General features: G+C 36.5%; 1 protein-coding gene across 1 annotated transcript in view; it reads left to right on the plus strand.

Moving 5' to 3' along the window:
* Nucleotides 1–20,474, plus strand: part of LOC138175973 (semaphorin-3E-like) — a 347,995-nt gene that overhangs the window by 206,272 nt on the left and 121,249 nt on the right. The window contains exon 2 of the mRNA XM_069106587.1: nt 3,263–3,423. Coding sequence (XP_068962688.1) covers nt 3,263–3,423 — 161 coding nt within the window. The remainder of the gene's footprint in view (nt 1–3,262; nt 3,424–20,474) is intronic.

Consider the following 20,474-nt stretch of genomic DNA (forward strand, 5'->3'; position numbering starts at 1 on the left):
CTATGACTAAAAACTGGATTTCCTCATTCTCAGTCTTGTTCTTTCCATGGTCATTAGCTTTTACTTATTCCAATGCTTTCTTGCCTTTCCTCTCCTCATAAAAACTTATTTTCAAACCTTCATTTATATTAATATATGAAATGATTGACCATAATTTAGTGTTAGATTTACATGCATTGTGAGACTGATTGAAGCCTTATGGCAGTGCAGTTTCAGACATCAGTCAGAAGGTTGGGGAAGTCATGGAAAAAGGATAACTATATCCACAAAGTAGCATTAGGATTAGGTTGAAGATTTACATTTTTGTGAAAAAGCCTGGTGATATGGTGGACAGAATGCTAGCTTTGTTGGCTGAAAAATCTGACTTCTAATTCTTTCTTAGACTTCTTACCAGTGAAATCCTAGACAAATCACTTAGACTCTTCTCAGTGTCAGTTTCTTCATCTTTAAAATGATGATTAGGAAAACATCCACCTGCCAAGTTTAATTTTTGTGAGGATGATATGAATTAATATCTAAAGCGCTGAGGGTAGTCCTATCTGGCCCTTAGATAGATCTTTAAGTTTCACAAAGCACTTTACAAATGTTATCTTATTTGGTCCTTACTACAATACTTTGAGGCAGGTGTTGTTATCCCTATTTTACTGATGAGGAAACTGAGCAAGTCAGTGATTTGCCCAGGGTCATATGGTTAGTAAGAATCTAGGTGGGATTTGAACTCAGGTCTTTGTGACTCCAGGACAATGCTCTAACTTGTATTTGCTCTTGGTGCTTCCAGCCAGCTGCTCTGCTTCTGTTTGACTCCTTGACCTTCGTGTTTCCCCCACAAATAAACTCCTCACCAGTAGACTCATTGTAATGGAGATTGCTTCAGCATTGGTAGTTCAGTATCTGCTCTATACTTTCAATTGCCTCTCCCTTTTAAGGTAGGGCTGAACAAAAACTCCTCTCAAAGCTTCTCTGTAGAGGACTCAGAATTCCAGCCAGCTCTTCATTTCCCACTCGGCTTGGTTTTGACTGCACAGTCTTTCCCCTTTAGATTGTAAACCACAGGAGGGCAGGAGCTGTCTTTCTTCCTCTTATTTGTATCTCTAGAGTTTAGTAGAATGCTGGGCACATAGTAACTGCTTAATAAATGTTTACTGATCATTGACTGTTGTTCCTGAATCTGAAGTAACCAACAAAGCAAGAGAGAGAAAAAAAAAATCAAGAGAAATAATCTGGTAATCTACTCTTTATTCTTTAGTTTCAGGGCCTCCATTTCCTTCTCATCAGTGCCTCAATTTTATTTTATTTTCTTACTTGATTAGGTTTTCGTGTGTCTTAGATTTCTTTTGTTTCACTATGTTTGCTTTTGCTAATTTTCAGAGAATACACAGTGCAAAGAAAGAAGGAAATGAGAAGGAAAAAGAGAACAAATTAATTGAAAAGGGAAAAATGCCAGAGAAATCTTAAGCATAGAGAAGGGATAAACTGAGAAAGTAGAAAAACAGCTTTCCCTTTTAATAACAGTTGTTATAGCTAGTACTTATATAGCACTTTAAATTTTGCAGAATGCTGTACATCAGTTATCTCATTTGATCTTCGTAACAATATGGGGGAAGGAGGTTCTTTTATTATACCTGTTTTACAAGTAAGGAAACCAGGGCCAAGAGGGGTTAGTGACGTAGCCAGGTTCATGTGAGCAAGTCAGTGAACAGAATTTAAATTTAGGCAGATATTTCTGATTCTATGCCTCTCAGAGTATCCACTTTCACAGTCTTGGCTGTGACCTGACACTACAGAAGAGGATATTTTCTATCATGCTAAGAGCAAATATTTTAATTGTCTATTTGATCTGAATTTTATTATTCCAGTTAACATTCCATAAGGAATATGCCATATAATAAAAAAGTGTTCAATTTGGAGTCGGCAGACCTATGTTTAAATCCTGGTTCTTCCACTTAATATCTGTGTGACCATGGGCAATTAACTAAATGTCCCTGAACCTCAGTTTCCTTTTGTGTAAAATAAGAAGATTGGTCAAGATGACCTCTAAGATCCCTATAAGCTATAAATTTGATTAACGTCAGGCAAAATGTCCAGTAAATGTGACTTATGCTGTTTTGTCAGCTTAAGTAATCACCACCCTCCTATTTGACAGCTTGGAAAAATCACTAACATGCTGAGGTTTCTTTGTCCTGGGGCTGGGGAAAAAAAAAATCTTTTCTAACTTCTCTCAAAAACTACATAAGCTCTTAGGCCTCATTCCTCACCCTATTTAAATGCTGAGGTAGTACAATAGAAACAAGAAACTTTTTTTTAAAAGGTAGCTGTGGCAAAAACAACAAAGGGTTTGGCTTTAGAAACGAATTGCTTTTTGATAGCATTTCAAAAATGGCCAACCCAGATGTTTGGAGTCACTATGTTAATATGTGCCATACATTGCACACACACATATACATACTACATATTTACACACACATGCATATACATGTATGTATACACATATATGTATGTGTGTATATGTATATTCAGAACTATTTTGTAGGCACAGTTCCAGGTACCCAATCCACTAACACTAACCAGAGTTGAACACAATCACCAAGGGGGTAGAAAATAGATACCCCTCCCCTTCTTTTTCACTAGTGATTAACATACTGAACTTTACCTCATTGTATTAGCAATTCTGATGGTTTCCAGACTTAGAGCAATATGAATATAAATTTGGCTTTCAGAACAACAATTTACAGGCCTTTTCAGAATTGTTTTTCATCTGGAGTTAAATGGGCACCTCTTTGGAGAGGTCTGCCAGGAGTTGGAGTTTTGGCTGGCAAGTAGAGAAACTACCAAATGATTTTTCCATTGATTCCTTTTCAATTTTACAGTAAGGATTATAACACAGGATTCCCCCACCTTTCTCTGGTTGTAAACAAAGACCATTTTTGTTACCTTGAAATCTAAATGAACAAGTTTTGTTCTCTTCTCTTTTTTTTTTTTGTACACATTCGAAAAGTATTCCCAGGTATGCTGTGTATTTAAATAAATAAATTATATATATATATGTTGATAGATAGGTAGATTTTTTAAAATTTTTAACCTAAAGTATAGATATCTGTACCTATATCTATATCTCATCTATATCTATATCTCTTTATCAAAAGAAACTTTTACTTATCAAGTTCTTTGAATGTCAGAAACAAAACTCTTAAAATAAATGAATAAATATGGGACCTGCTTTTTTTCTTTTATATTTATCATAAATATCCTGGTTGTGTTTCAGAGCTCTGGGATTTAAATAGGACATCAATCTTTCATAGTCCCTTTGGATTTCTCGACCTCCATGTGATGTTGCTGGATGAGTATCAAGAACGACTGTTTGTGGGAGGCAGGGATCTGATGTATTCCCTCAACCTGGATGGAGTCAGTGAAGGCTATAGAGAGGTATGGCAATATCAAGCTCTATTTTTAGAAAAAAAATGCATGAGTTTATTTTGTATTCTATCCAGGTAGCTAGATGTTACAGGGTATAGAATGCTGGAATTGGAACCAGGAAGAGCTGAGTTCGCATCTAGCCTCAGACACTTACTAGCTATGTGACCCTGAGCAAGTCATTTAACCTGTTTGCCTCAGTTTCCTCTTCTGTAAAATAAGAATAATAACACCTGCCTTCCAGTGTTGTTATAAGGATCAAATGAGATGTTTGTTTTTTAATAGATAAATAGCATTTTATTTCTTCCAATTACATATAGAGATAGCTTTCCACTTTCATTTTTATAAGATTGTGAGATCCAAATTTTTCTCCCTTCCCCTTCCCTAAGACAGCAAGCATTTTGATATAGGTTCACTCATATTAAACACATTTCCACATTAGTCATGTTGTGAAAGAAAAAAAAGAACAAAAATGAAAAACCATGAGAAAGAAAAAGAAAAAAAAACAATGAAAACAGTATATTTCAATCTGCATTCAGACTCCATAGTTCTTTCTGTGCATATAGATAGCATTTTCTGTCATTTGCCTATTAGGATTGTCTTGGATCATTGTATTTCTGAGAAGAGCTAAGTCATTCATAGTTGATCATGGCACAGTGTTATTGTTACTGGGTACAATGTTCTCCTGGTTCCTCTCACTTCACTCAGCATCAGTTCATTTATGTCTTTCCGTGTTTTTCTGAAATCTACCAGTTCAACATTTCTTATAGCGCAATAGTATTCCATTATATTCATATACCACAACACGTTCAGCCTTTCCCCTATTGATGGCCATCCCCTCAATTTTCAGTTCTTGACCAACATGAGAAGAGCTACTATAGGGGCAGCTAGGTGGTGCAGTGAATAGAGCCCTGGAGTCAGGAGGACCTGAGTTCAAATTCAGTCTCAGACACCTCACATACTTGGGCAAGTCACTTAACTCCAATCGCCTTGCCTTCCCCCCTTCAAAAAAAAATAGCTGCTATAAATATGTTTTTACTTATCAGTCCTTTTCCCTTTTTATGATCCAAATGAGATATTTCTGAAGCACTTTGCAAACCTTAAAGCACTATATTCATGCTTGCTTATTCTTTTGACATCTTTGTACTATTTAGTAAATAATTATTTTATGAAATAAGCTGTTAACCAACAATAATCAACATTTAAGATGATGTTGGAAAACATCTCAAATGCATTTTCAGCAAATCCTCCTCCCATCTGTATCCCCAGCAGGCTTCTAACTCCTGCACTTGGCATTTTCTTTGTATGACATCCTTCCTTATAACCACACCCTCTGTCCTGAGACCTATGTGTACAACATCTTGAATTACTATCAGCCTCCCTGGATTTTTTCAGTGTAAATATCTGGTTTAATGACATCTTAAGAAATGTGGACATGTGACTTCAGCATTAATCTTCTAGCAATGCTTGACTTACATTACTTAGACTTTGTATGAACTTGGAAGATTTGAATCCTAAAATTAAAATTGGTAAAGGACTCAGGGAACTGACATAACAAAATACAGCAATTTTATGAGAAAGTTTGTTGACAGTAAGGAAAATGTAATTTAAAAAAATCATTTATTTAAACTTTAATTTATGAACTAAAATAAGCATTCACATAATATAACATATTAAAAATGATTGTACTTAAAACTACAAATCTATTATATGCAACTTGCTATTCCTTTTAAATATATAATAAAGTTATTATGTAAATTTATTTTTTCCCTTTTTTCTTCCCTTCCCCCCACCCTGTCCTAGAGATGACGACTATTAGACACAAATCTCTGTGTGTGTGTGTGTGTGTGTGTGTGTGTGTGTGTGTGTGTGTGTGTGTGTAAAATAATTCTACATATACTTCTATTCATCAGTTCTTTCTCCAGGGGCAGATAGTGTCTTCCTTTTATATGTCCTTTGGAGTTAATTTGGGTATTTATAAGAATCAAAAATGATTTATTTGCTCAAAGTAGTTCTTAAAACAATATTGCTGTTACTGTATACATTATTCTTTTGATTTTGCCCATTTTGCTCTTCATTTCATGTAAATCTCTCCCTGTTTTTCTAAGAACATTGAGCTGATCATTTCTTATAGCATAGTAGTATTCAATCACAATCATGTACCATAACTAATAGATTATATCTACACTTACAGAGTGTAAAAGTGAGCTGAAAATCTTGAAAACTTATGCCACAGAAACACTTTCCTATACAATATGTAGATAAATTGAGACTGAAATTTTTTTTAGTTATATGTTGCATCATCATCTATAATTGTCTGCTTCCTTTTTTTTAGCATCTCCATTCTCTCTCCCTCAGTAGCTATCCTGATTCTGGAATGGGTTAAAATTCATGTAACTTGTCCTATCTATTTGGCTGCAGACCACATGTAATATCCTGTTCAGTCATTTTTCATGAAACTAGGGTCTATCCAAAGTGTCCACGTTAATATCTTTCCTACTCCTATCTCCTTTCCCCAACTACTTTTACCTCTTGCTCTAAGAAGAATAATCATTTTAATGATACCATTGGGGGAATTAAAAAAAAAAAGTATTACAAACAGTAGACCTATGTCTCCATTTACAATCCCAGCAGCTCATTGGACCAAAACCATTTTCTTGACCTTACTCCTTTATGCATATTGTATCTTCCTATTAAAATGTAAACTCCTTGAATTTTGAAGTGGAACTGCTTTATTTTTATATTTTTGTCCTAGCACCTAGCAAAATGCCTCTTGTATAGTCAACACTTTTTTTTTAAATTTCATGAATTGACTTCTTCCCTCAAACATGCTCAGATCTCTTTTATTGTTAAAGGAAAAAAAATTCCCACTCTTAGAAACTTGCTACTCATTATAAGTTAAAATACAGACTGTTCTTTTCCCCATCAAGTAGCTTGAGTGTTCTATGGATATGTACGGCTTGCATCTCTCCCTATCCATTCCCTTTTTAGTCTCTGCAATCATGTTTCTACCTCCACTTTCTCAAATGAAACTGCTTTCTTAAAGATATTTATAAATTTCTTCTAACCTAATTCAATTGCTTTTTCAATTGATCTCTCTGAGGTATTGAATACTGTTGACCTGCTATCCTTGAAATTACTTCTCTCTCTCTCTCTCTCTCTCTCTCTCTCTCTCTCTCTCTCTCTCTCCATTCCCTTTCTCTCTCCCTCTCCTTTTCTCTCTACCTTTCTCCCCCAACCCTTCCCCCCTCCACTTTCCTTCTTCCCTCTCCCTCTTCTGCTCTTTTCAGATTGCCTCCTTTCTCTGTGATTTATTTTTTCAGAAATCTTCTTACTCTACCCTCAATTGTGAATCTTTCCAAGAACTCTCCTTCATTCCTCTGCTTGTCACTTTTTACTCTGAGACCTTTGGTGAATTTATCCACTATTATGGTTTCAGCCATTCCCTTCTATAGTAATCCCATATCAACATTTCCAGCCTGAACTCTTACCTCTGTCCTATCACATATTTTTAAATCATCTTCTATATATCCCAGTTTGAATGTTTATTGCTACTACAAACTAATAAACATGTTTAAAATAGAACTCTTGGTAACTCCACACTGGCACCCCTTTCCAACTATTATAATTTATGTTACTGATATAATAATTCCTCTAGAATCATTGCATCTCTGAATTAGAAGAAACATCAGAAGCCATCTAGTTCAACCTAACCATGAATTCTCTCTGCAACATCCTTGATAGTCATCAAGGATTTCCATAAAGACCTCTAATCAGGGAAACACATTACCTCCTGTCAAAACCCCTCACTTCCCCCCACAACTAGAATGTAGACTCTTTTGGGGGCATGGATTGTGCCATTTTTAAACCATTGCATCTCCCATATATATCATAGAGTCTTACATATATTGGGTGCTGAATGGAATTGAAAAGCATTGTATGATGTTGAGAGAATTTAATTTGTTTGCTTAAAAAGAAAATTTTGACATGTATCAAATGTTCTACTTCTTGATAACTGGACTCATTTCCAGCAATACAACCAGTGATTTCTAGTTGAGTCCTTTTCTTCCTTGTGTAAATTAGGAAGCTCATGAGAGTTTGTATTTTTATCTTTACTTAGATGACAATAAACTTGACATCTGTAAATAGTTTTCTTGCAAAATTATCCAAGTTCCCAGAGTATAATGTGAGAATTCTCTGAACTATAGATATAATTGCTTCAGAAGAATATACATGTAATTGTCCTTCAACTTCATTACTTAAATGGACCTGGTGATTAATAGAAATATTCTTTTAATTTGTACAAATAGCATCTCATTGGTACCTCATCTTGTATGATCCTTATTTATAGTCTCTCATGGAACCTCCTGAGAATGTATGTCCATTGTGCTAAAATCCCTCCTGTAGGTCTTTTAATAGTGTTTTGGGTATCAATATAGCACTTGGGTTTCCTTCACTCTTTACCATATTCCTTACCTGCCATTGTTCAAACCCCTTTCTTTTAATAATTAATCATAACTTTCAAGTTTCAATCAAAATATTTGAAAATTGTTGTGAGTAGAAAACATTTTTCCATATGTTTTTATTATAATTGTTTTTATACCTTTCATAATTTCAGAAAAGTTTCCACAAAGGGTTATTAAATTGTACTAAGTTAATGGAGCAAGATCAGATTCTCTAAAAGGTCAACAGGTTCCCAACTGGGGAGGTGGGGGTTTCTTTACACTCTTTAAGCAAATTCCTTTCTGTTTCATAACTAGGAGAATTTGTCTTGGTTTTAAATCTGAACAACATGAAGTTAATCTATGTACATGCATAAAATTAATTAGTTATAAGTGTTTATACAGTGAATTGAGTGATTTATAGAAAATGTAAGTAAATTGAGCATGGTAAGAATACTCTTGAGAAAAGTTGCAAAATCACTTGAATGGCTTTGAAATATATTTAGATTTCAAAGGGTATATATGATTGAAAAATGAAGTATGCCTAACTCACCTAGTGATTGTTTTAAAGGTTTTCTATTATGGACTTTTACTCTGTTGTGAGAAATGTATATCCTTCAACTAATCCTTAAAACAAAACAAAAATTAAATAGAACACCATCCTTGGTTTTCAATATATTTAAAGAATGGAATATGACTCTGCTTATTGAATTGAGGGTTTTACTTTTTTTCTCAAAATAATTGCATAAATTAGTGACCATTAAGTGACCTAGTAGGGTCACTTACTAAAAAGGATTGTATATATATATATATGTGTGTGTGTGTGTGTGTGTGTGTGTGTGTGTGTGTGTATGGTAGCTGAACCTGTAATGTCATCAGGCTATGGAATGCCCACTGCGAAAACCCTTCCATTGATGAAGACTGGCAAATGACCTTTAATTAATACCCATAAAACATATCCTGTGGCACTAAGATATAAAGTACCTTGCTCATGACAATAATAACTCCTAGGATGTGTCAGAGGCAAGATCTGAAATCAGATCTTCCTAATTTTAAGACTGGCTCCCTACCCACTACACTACACTACTTTGACTCTCAAAAATAGTTGTTGTTTTAAGTACTCAGATTACATGAGGATACAGTCCCTATTTCTGTGCCTTCTCACAGCTTCACCCATTCATGGATTTCATTCCCTATTTATTTCTACCTCATAGAATATATTCCCTTTCTTCAGAGCTTGGCTTGTGCTATCTCCTACTGGAAATTTGTCCTGATTTCCTCGATTGCTTTTAGTGCTTACCCAAGAAATGACTTTATTTATAATTTTATTTAATTTTATATGTATATGTATATGTGTGTGTGTGTGTGTGTATGTTGTTCCCTCCCCAAAAGAATGTAAGTTTTTGAGGGCAGAGACTGTTCAGTTCTTGTCTTTGTATTTCCAAGACCTAGTACAATACCTGACACATAGAAGGCAATTAGTAAATGATTTTTAAATTGAATTGAGTTGAATAAGATTAGCACAGTGACATATCAGATCCTGAGTGAAATCTTTTTTTGCGGGAGACGGGGGAAGTCAGGGCAATTGGGGTTAAGTGATTTGCCCAAGATCACACAGCTAGTAAGTGTGTCAAGTGTCTGAGGCCGGATTTGAACTCACGTCTTCCTGGTTCCAGGGACAGTGCTCTATTCACTGCACCACCTAGCTGCCTCCTGATTTAAATATTTTCCTGAAATCTTTGATAGCTATTTTTTTCTAGATTGTTTTTATCATCTGCTTTTATACAGTTTCCTTTTTCCCTCATACCCATGTCTTCTTCAGTTTTATTATGGAAGGCAATGGATATAGTGGATTTTGTTTTTGTTTTTATTCTTATTTCTTTCTATGAATAATAATATTTTAATGTTCCCTCCCAAATTATAGAGGCAAAAAGATAAAAAAAACATTCGCTTTCATAATATAATGAAATAGCTGGAGAAATTCCTCCAACAAGATAGGATCTTTCCCTGTGGAAGATTTTACGGTCGTGGTCAAGAATCACATAGAAGGAGAAGACATGAATAAGTTTTGATTGAGTAGAGTACCCGTGTTGGGAGATTAGTAGTATCCACTAAAGAACTGAAATATAAATACAAAAGAACACGTGGTATGTCTAGGACCAGTGTTTTCTGGACACAGGGTCTCTGACCTCCCTTCCCACACGACCTTACTGGCCTCTGCCTCAGTGATGCAGATTCCAGGACTGGGACTAGAAATGATCCCAGCCTTGTGTACTCAGGGTCTCTCACATTCAGTGGATCCTGAGAACATGGAAGTGGCCATACTAGATGCCTTTCCAGATGGAGGGCAGGAGGCACATCCAAAGAAGTTAGTGCCTCTGAATCCTTGCTCTATGTCCTTTCTGTGTCTAAACAAAGTAAACCTACTTTGTTCAATGATGCACATAATATCATCTCAGTCTAAACCATAGGTAAATTTGGAGTTAGAGACACATTTACAACATGATATAATACAATTATCACTAGACATAGAATCAAAAGATATGAATTCCCAATCCAACTCATCTGTTTCCTAGCTTTGGCGTGTTGAGCATTATCTGCTTAGCCTGTTTCCTCATCTGTAAAATGGGGACAATGACACTTGAATCTGTCTCATAAAGTTATTGTATAGAATGTGTTAAAAAAATTGTAAAGGCCTCTATAATGTACTTTCTCTATGAACCAAGACTAATCTTGATTCCTTCTATAGTAGAGTCTATTTCTAGAGTGAGACTAAGGGCTACACCAGGTCCATCTTTGAGGATGGAAAAGGAATAGCCAATATTCATCTTCTTTTCCATAGTTCCTAACTATAAAACTTCCTGTCACACCTACTTTCCAGGAGGTGCCTGGTTATAGCACCCAGATTTTATTTCTTGGAAACAGGATAGCCCCACTCAAATTTCATCCACTCTGGGAATTCCTTTTTAGTGTTGGAGAGTGGCTTATAAAAATAGATTTGTAAAATGTTCACAGTATATCTGAAAATTCAATGAAGCCATAATCTGGGGGGTTCAGCTTAACCATATGGCACTGATGGCAACATTTTTTTTTTTAAAGAGACATACTTCTTGTTTTGTTTTGCTTTTTTGGAGAGGGAAGGCAGGGCAATTGGGGTTAAGTGATTTGCTTGAGGTCACACAGCTAGTAAGTGTTAAGTATCTGAGTCTGGATTTGAACCCAGGTTCTCCTGACTCCAGGTCCGTACTCTATTCACTGTGTCACCTAGCTACCCCGACATACTTCTTAATAATAATTGATTGTAGTTACAAAACCCCTTTGATCCTCACAGCAACCTGGGAAGTAGGCACTGTAAGTATTAATTTGTTGTTGTTGCTGTTCAGTCATTTTTAGTTTTGTCTGACTCTTTGTGATCCCATTGGAGGTTTTCTTGGCAAAGATTCTGGAATGATTTGCCATTTCCTTCTCCAGCTCATTTTACAGATGAGGAACCTGAGACAAACAGGGGTAACTTACCCAGGAACACAGAACTCATAAGTGTTTGAAGTTGGGTTTGAACTCAAGAAGAGGATTCTTTATGACTTCAGGCCCAGCAACCACTGGACAACTGACCTGCCTATGAGTATTAATACAGATGAGGAAACTGAGGTTCTGAGAGCTTAAAAGACTAGCCCAATTGCACAGTTAAAAAGTCTTTATTTGTAGTTAAACCCATAATATTTTTAAAATTCTGAATCTAATTTTCATTTTATTACATCACATTCTAAAGACATCTCCTCAAAGAGAACACTAGAATTATCCATATGAAGAATATCTATTTGCAAATGAGTGAAGAACGTCACCAATTATAAACAAGTTAGATGCTTTTCTAGATGCATTTCAAGTTGTTTTCCAGAATACTTGTGACAACTCCTAAGCTGTACCACTCTTATTTTAGTTTTCAGGGTGTGAGGTGAATCTTCAGAACTGTTTTCTTTTGCTTTTCTTTTGTTACTGAATTAGGGTCTGTTTTCATACGGTCACTGACAGTTTGTAATTAATCTTTGGACAACTGGAAAAAGGTTGCATTTTAATGCACAAATGTCAAGCAGTCTAGGATCCTTTCTCAATCAAAAATCATTTTAGGGAAGAGGAACCATTTTATTGCAATATTTTAAGTACAAATATCTGTATCATATCATATCTACTTTCTATATTTTCTCATACCAATATAAATGTGTGTATATAAAATATTTGAAGATATACCAGATTCACTGTTGCTTCTGTGACTTGCTAATTAGAGAAAACAAGTCTACCAGTAATATGTGTATATGGAGGGGTGGTGTATATACAAATACACACACACACACACACACACACACACACACTAGAAAACTGGAGAAGGGGGAAAATATTTTAGGTTTCAGAAGTGTAGTGATGATTTAGCAAATGAAGCTGGGGAAGAGAAATCATACAAATGGGAACATAACAAAGAGATAGAAAGAGGATTGTGGAAGCCAAGTGACAAGAAAGAATCCAGGAGGAAGGGGAGCAAAAGCTAGAGATGTTAAGAAGGAGAAGTTCTGGGAAAAGATAGATAGTTAAGAAGCATTGCCAAATTTGAGATCAGTTTCAGTTGGGTGACAAAATGGGAAGCTGGAAAGCAAAGGAGCTAGAAGTTAGTGGAAAGGGGACAAATTGAAGGCAATAAGGATATACAAGTTTTTTTGTTTTTCCTGAGGAGTTTACTATGAATCAGAGGGAAGATAAGTTATTGGTGGGAGAAAACAGCATGGTCAAGTGAGATTTGCTTAAGAAGTAGGAGGACCTGGGCATCTTTGAATCCAGCAGAAAAGAAGCTTACAGGGACGGAGAGAGGGAGAAGGAAAATGAGAGAGAAGATAGAGACAGAGAGAGTCAGACAGAAACAGAGAGATAGCATATAAAAACATGAATGAATAAATGAAAGGACTAGAGGAGATCAAGTGCACAAGACTTTAACTTTCATTAGGAGATGAGAAGCCTTTTCATCAGAATAGAGCAAAGGAGAAAAGAATTGTAGTTGATTTATAAGATTTTCAAGTATGGAGTAAGTGGCAATAAGCACAAAGGATAGATTCTAGTTTATTTGTCTTTTTGTTTTGAGTAAATTAAAGGAGAGATTATCAAGTAGAGATTTATAATCCCTTTAGAAAATGTTCTGGGTTTTTAAATATAATTTAAATATTGTGCATAAGTCTGTTCTTATTATGTTAGTCCTCCCCTATCTGTGGGGATGTCTTCCAAGAGAACCAGTGGAGGCCTGAAGCTAAGGATAGGATAGAACCCTGTGTAAGGATAGGACAGTCAGTTCTTATTTTATGTAACTTCATATTCCGCAAATTTGACTTTACATAAAAAATTCCAAAGGAAATTTGCATTAAAAAAGCCATTTTAACTTTACTGCACAGTACTGTATGTTCTTTCTCAGCTCCTGCCCTCCCTCTCATACTCCCCAGTCTCCCTCCCCAGCCCCACCCCTACAAAAAAACAACAAAAAAGCCTGAAAACCTCTTGAAGTAAAAGCAGAAAGATGGATACAGAGAAAGACTGCTACCACCTCAGAATCTGAGGCTTGGTTTGAGACCAGCTGCATGAAGAAAGGAGACCTTTGCCTTGCTCTCCCTCCTGTTCTGTGCCTGCCCTTCTTGGGTACCTCCTGTCAGTCCCCAGTCCCCCATGTATCCTTGAACTGTGGGTTAGCCTCCTCCATTCATGAGTGCTTGACCCCCTTCCTGCCTCCCTAATTTCCCTGGAATTAGAGGAAACCACAGGAAAGCAAAACCTCAGATAAAGAGGGGACATACTTTCCTAGATAAATTATATTTTGTGTATTACCTTTCCAGACTCTTCTTGTTTTTTTCCTTGCCAGGAGGAATAAAAAGGGAGGAGTAGAGTACTAGAAAGAAGAAAAACTACTTGTTGACCTTACCTTTGTTTCGTTTTTGATACATTTAAAATTCGGTGGAATTATATAGTGATCTTCAATTCATTTCCTTCTTTTTTTCTTTCCTCTACTTCACACTTATTGGTATAAAAGATCCGAGATGATATTCCAGGTAGGAATCCAAACAACATTCCACTGTACCTTTGGGAAAAGACCTATTTTAAAGCTAAACTAACTGGATTAATGTGGTGAAATGTACTTCAGAAAATGATTCCACACTTGCAAATCTAGTGGAATGCTTAGACCAGGAGTTCTTAACCTGAGGTCCACTGGGTTAGATGACCTCTTGGATCCCTTCTGGATCAAGATCTAGAATCCCATTTTGATTGCTTCATTTAAGAAGATATAAGAAGGCAGACACTGAGCTTCAGGAACATGCTTCCCAAATCCTCAGGTATATTCATATATCTTGGCCATACCTTCTTGCACAACCTTGGTGCCAAGAATGACATTGCCCTCTTAACTACTTTTCCAGTCAAATACACTCTTAAATGCTCGATCTTCCCTTCGTTGAGGAGTATGACTTCTCTTACATTGCTAGTTGTATGCTTGTCAATAATTTTTCTTTCACCAGCAACAAGCACTACACAATACTTAGTAAGGGGCCTGATCATTTGTTAAGTTGAATTGAATTGACATGTCACCATTGGGTCCTCATTTAGGGCTAAGCAAGTTGTCAGTGACATAACTTGAATTATTAGGTGCCCATACCATTTGCTCACTATTAAGGAGGTCCCTTTCCTCTACCATAAAGGGGAGTGGAGGATAGACAGTGATAATAGATATTAGTGAGAGTGATAGTTATAGACAAGTTTTGCCTGAAACCATACATATTGATTTATGGGGAGTACTTCAAGTGCCCCACCAGTAAAATGGACCTGTTTGGCACCCACAAGATCTCATAAAGTGCTGCATGATAGAACAGTCTTTTTAATGTTCTATAAAGGTCGAACCCTATGAAGTCTTTGATCCTTCCAAATATCTACATTGGACAAGGGTTGTAAAATTCTTGTTTTCCTTTTGCATTAAGAGGAAAGAGAACCCATATGTTTGTTAAAGCTTATTTGTATATTTTTAATAATAATTTTTCTATTCTTTTTCCCCCAAATTTTAATCTCTATTTCTTCCCTAAAATTCTGATACCAAAAAAGCAATCCAAATTAAAAAAAACTTATTTCTCATCTATCATGTCTATAAAGTCATACTGTTCACACTCAGATCAGGGCATATATGGTAATTGTTGAAATCTTTTGTCGACAATTTTATTTTATACTTCCCTTAATTATTCAGCTTAATGATCTTGTAAAGGTAATGCAACCCTACATATTATAGAGGTGAGATTAATTTTATGCTGAATGTGGGAGAAGGCATTAAGGATGTAATTTGCATATAGATGTCAGGTGGCAAATTACATTAATGACAGCAGTAACTATTCATATAGGTCATACATTGGGCCAATACACTTTGTGTAGTTTGTGTTGTTAAAATGTTGTTCTAGTACAAATGCTCTGGAGAATTACTCATTGAACTATAAGTCTTGCCAAAGTGCCAAAAGACTGTAATTCTGGCACATGACCAGTTTGAAACATCATGACTACAGTCATTATAAATAAGTTTAAAAGCCTAAACACCAAGACAACGAACATGTGGCAGGTTAAAGGGTATCATTTACAACTAATTAGTACCTGACTTTTAATGTTTTGCAAACAAAGTTCATTTTATTGCCTTTAAACAATATTTGCCCACAAAGCAGGCAAGTAAAATACACATTGTGGGAGACAATACTGGATACATATGTGTCATCCATCCATACAAAGAAACATAAACCCAATGGCCCAAGAATTAGAATTAAAATAGTAAAATTAGGAGGTATAACTTGAATAGAATTATACGGTGGAATGGCTCACTTAAAATATATTGCATTAATCTTGGCTGAAATTAAATATGCCATTTTATGAGGAAAATTATTGAAATGATCCTTTTCATTTAGGAAATAAAATCTGTTCATCGTTGTCATTTTGTTCCTGCCTGCTTACACTTCTGTTGGGTGTCATAATAACATCTTATAATAATAAGCTGTAATAATCTTAATTCTGCTCTCATTATGAGACCCAATGGGGTGCCCAGAAAATGGCTATATATATATATATATATTTAATTTTGCTTTTATTCATTAGTCCCAGATATAGGTTATGAAAGGCATGGTTTGTTAATCAGTACAAACATGATTACAGAAATATTAAAGACAGTATCATCATGTAATAGGATATATTTGACCTTTTACTTTTTATTCCCTTTGTTGAATAGAGAATTTCGAAGTACCACCATACCCTTTTGTTACATTTTAACAATGTTTTATGTGGAACAAACAGTTTCATTTCATGAGGTTTTATTGTTATTAAACTGTGGAGCAGAACCAAAAAGGCTTATTCTGACTGCCAAAAGAAATGAGGAAAACCATCTTCCTTACTAACTTGGCAGAACATGTACACATTCTGGCTGCAAAATATACCCCTCTGTTTCCATTGTGGTCTTTTTTTAATGCCTTTTTTCACACTGGTGATGAAATGAAGGGTGCAATCTTTAGCCTTGTCGACATTTTAAAAATTCCCTCGGCCAAACCTGATATCCTTTTCATTGACAGTAAAGCCCAAGGCTTATATTGAAAATCATTGTGTCTTTTATCCCTTTGGTTACTCCAGAAGAGCTAGGAGTCTCTGTGGACGATTTTCTTACCTTCATACCTTTGATAACATCATTATTTCTCTCTCCTCTCTCCCTCTGGAATCCTTTCTGTCATATATTCTCTGGAACATAACAGACAAGTAATCCTTTCTCTTCTCTCAACTCAAAGCATACTTATTATCTAGAAAATAGGAACATTGGGCATATAGAAGCATAAACACATAGGAACATCATTTCAGATTTAGAGGATAGCTCAGGGGATATTTAGTTCAACACCTTCATTTTGCTTAAAAAAATTTGGAGCTTATAATAGAATTATAGGAACATAAGATTTAGAATTGGAATAAACATTAGAAATCTTCCAGTTAGCTTAACACCATCACGTTACAGATGAGAGAACTGAGTTCTATAAAGTTTGAGGGACTTGTTGTAGCAGCAAGCATCCCAGCATCCTTAGGGTGGCTGCCACCACAGGTTCTTAGATCTGCTTTGATAAAGGAAAGCAACTCAAAATGGGTTAACAAGCTTACTTTAATCAGTCAAACATATATCCTTTACCTAGTTCAGGGGAAAAAGGTCAGCACCCCGAACTTCAGAATATACAGACAGAATTATTAAGACAGAGAAACAGATCAAGTAGACAGTTTCCAAACTGTCCAACCATTACATCCATACCAAATCAACATCTGGGTTTCAACATTTGGGTTTTTCAAAGCTGGGGGTCTCTCAATAACGGCTTCCCAGAGTTTCATCTGATCAAATCACAGAACACTTCTCCAAGTGAGCCCCAAAACAAAGCCTCAAATCAGGGTTTATATGGCCTTCTCCTGGCTCAGAGAATGTAACAACCTTCTAGACCCACTGGCCAATCAAGAAGTATTTACTGAAAAACAAGCCTCCCATCCCAGGCTCCAGGTGCACTTTAGCCTAGGGACAGGGAGGATCTTAAATTCTACATTCCCATTACACTTGTGTATCTAAAAAGTGTCATTTGAACCCATATGACTTTAAAATCAACACTTTCCTTGATAGCAAACTACCTAATTTTTTGCTGTGTGTTCCTTGCTGTCTTTAATATGTGCATACTCCTTACACATAGAAGTAAGTGCTCAATAAAGTTTTGTTGATTGGCATTTTTCTTAAGGGCAACCATTGATGGTGGTTTAGTTAAGAGCTGCATGTGGAATCTTAAGATCTTAGGTTTGGGAGTGACTAGGCCACACAGTGAATACAGCACCAGGCCTGGAGTCAGGAAGATCTCAGTTCAAATCTGGCCTCAGACACTTAACACTTACTAGATGTGTGGCCTTGGGCAAGTCACTTAACCCCAATTGCCCTGCCCTACCCCCTCCAAAAAAAAAAATCTTAGGTTTGTCAGTTCTAATAAGATCCAAGGCATACTAGTTTTCATAAGAAAATAGCTTATCTAATTTTTGAACATCTGCCTGGAATAATCATTATGAAATAATGATTTGCTGAAGTTCGAGATGCACTAAAGTTGTTTAAATGACATCAGTTGAAAAATGAAAACCTCAGTCATCTTGGCTGATATTTTCAGAGTTGCATGAATTTACTTTTGGCTTCACGAAGAGGCAGCCTGGAAAGCCAAAAATTTGGACAATTAAAAGAATGAGGGAATGAGCAAAGATTCTAACATCAGGAAATTTAGACTGAGCAGAATGTGTTATATATGAGTCACAAATATGGAGAATTATTTTAAATAAGAGTCTAGAAGGAGGGAAACAGGTATTATCCATGAACCCATCTAAGTAAAGAAAATCTTACTGGCAAAGAGTTGATCACTAAGTGATGATTTTTTTTCTTTTGGTCCACAGTAATGCAAAAAGATCATTTACTAATATATGGTGGATTTATAATTTGAATCAGTGGCACAGGGTATTCTTACCAGTAAAATCATGGGTCCTTTTAAATGCTGACATTTGTGCTCTATTTCAACCTGACTTGAGCTTGGTATGTTTAGAGCTTTTCCGTTTTTGAGCAGTAGTTAGCCAATCTAATCAATTATTTCCCTCCTCCCCTCCCAAATCATTCAAATCTCATGTTTCCTAGAGTGTATGTATGTGTGTGTATATATATATATCTATGTATCTATAGCTTTATAATCATGAAATTGGATATGTGTATATGTATATATACATATATGTGTGTATGTGTATCACCCATTGTATAATAAAACCGAAAGAATAGGGGACGGCCAGGTGGCTCAGAGCACCAGCCCCAGCCCAGGGATGACCAGGGATCAAATCCGGGCTCAGATACTTAGCACCACACCTAGAAATTACTGGCTGTGTAACCTTGAGCAAGTTACTTAACTCCATTTGCTTAAAAAAAAAAAAAACCCAAACAAAAAGAATATAGAGAAATAAATAAATTCAATAAAACAAGGACTTCATTGCCTATTCAGGTTCAATATATTAATAGAAATGGCCGCCCCCTCCTCTCCTTATCCCCTCTCCCTCTCCCACTGCTCACCCTTCCCCTTTTCCCCCTTCCTTTTCCCCTTTCCCTTCCCCCTCACCCTCCCCATCCTTTCTCCTTCCTCCCTTCCCTGCCTAGAGGATGCCCTGGTGGAGACGGCCTAGGAGGCTATGGAGCCCACGGAGGCGGACCTCACGGGGCTGTGCCAGGACATGTTCTCCAAAATGGCCACGTACCTGACGGGCGAGCCGACAGCCACCAGTGAAGATTACAAACTTCTAGAAAATATGAACAAACTGACTAGCTTGAAGTATCTAGAAATGAAAGATATTGCAGTAAACATAAGTAGAAAGCTAAAGGACTTAAACCAGAAGTATGCCGCCCTTCAGCCTTACCTGGATCAGATCACTTTGACTGAGGAGCAAGTGGCCGCTCTCTAGCAGGCAACTTACAAGCTGGATGCATATGCAGAGAAACTAGAAGCTAAGTACAAGAAGGCAGAGAGGCGATGAAAGAATTCTTTATCACAAAGACTGAAACTACAAGAATGTTTTATAAGAAATATGTGGGATGAGACTTTATCGATAGGTTTCAGTTCCCAAAAGGAAGCGGTGCTGCTGATCCAAGGAGAGGAGAGTCCCAGCTCCCACCTCTGGCTGGATGTGTAGCTCTGGCCACCCCGGCTGTTTGCCTCCACCTGTACCCCTGGAACCTCATCTTAGCGTGTGCTTCCTTGTGTGCCCTGGACCAAGGCTCAGAAATCAGCATCAACTCCGTCTGGAGCAGACACAGAGGAGAGCCTCTCCTCCCTGGCTCCTCCCTTGCCCCCCATTCCCTCATAACCTGTTCTTCAGCTTAAGTAATAAATGCCAATATATGAAATATCTATCTCTATCTATGTATCTATGTATCTATGTATCTATCTATCTATCTATCTATCTATCTATCTGTCTGTCTGTCTGTCTGTCTGTCTGTCTGTCTGTCTGTCTGTCTGTCTGTCTATCTATCTATCTATCTATCTAAAAGCAAAATTTAGGGCAAATAATCCCTTGTTGAAAAGACCTTAGAGTTCTTCTAGGTCAATCTTAGTGTTTGACAGATTAGGAAATAGAAGCACCAGAAAATTAAGTGATTACAATTTAGTCCTGCTTCTTACTCCAGGGTTCTTGCCCATCACTATATCCATGGCATGGATAAATTTCCAATCTGACATCTGAGCCAATTCCAATTACGTTGCTTGGGGCTTGACCTGATTCAGGCTGATCTCCTGAGAGTTAATGTTTGATAATGGAACAAAATGAGAATTTGTAGGTCATTCAACAGGTAAGGAAAGAATATTTACTTTGCTGTAACAGTACAAGCAGCCTTTATAACTGAACCTTACCTGAGCTGCCTATCACTGCTTGCAAACATCAGAGAGAGCTCCTAGGACCCCTCATAGATGTTTTTATAGTCAGAGAAGCAGGAAGTGATGTCAGCAGCCTGTTCCTCTTAATTCCATGAGACTGTCATCTTTTGAGGATGGTTTCAAT

The sequence above is a fragment of the Petaurus breviceps genome, unplaced genomic scaffold (assembly GCF_028583685.1).
Source record: "Petaurus breviceps papuanus isolate PSGF00001 unplaced genomic scaffold, PetGlider_PUasm1.0 80, whole genome shotgun sequence".
Classification (NCBI taxonomy): Eukaryota; Metazoa; Chordata; class Mammalia; order Diprotodontia; family Petauridae; genus Petaurus; species Petaurus breviceps.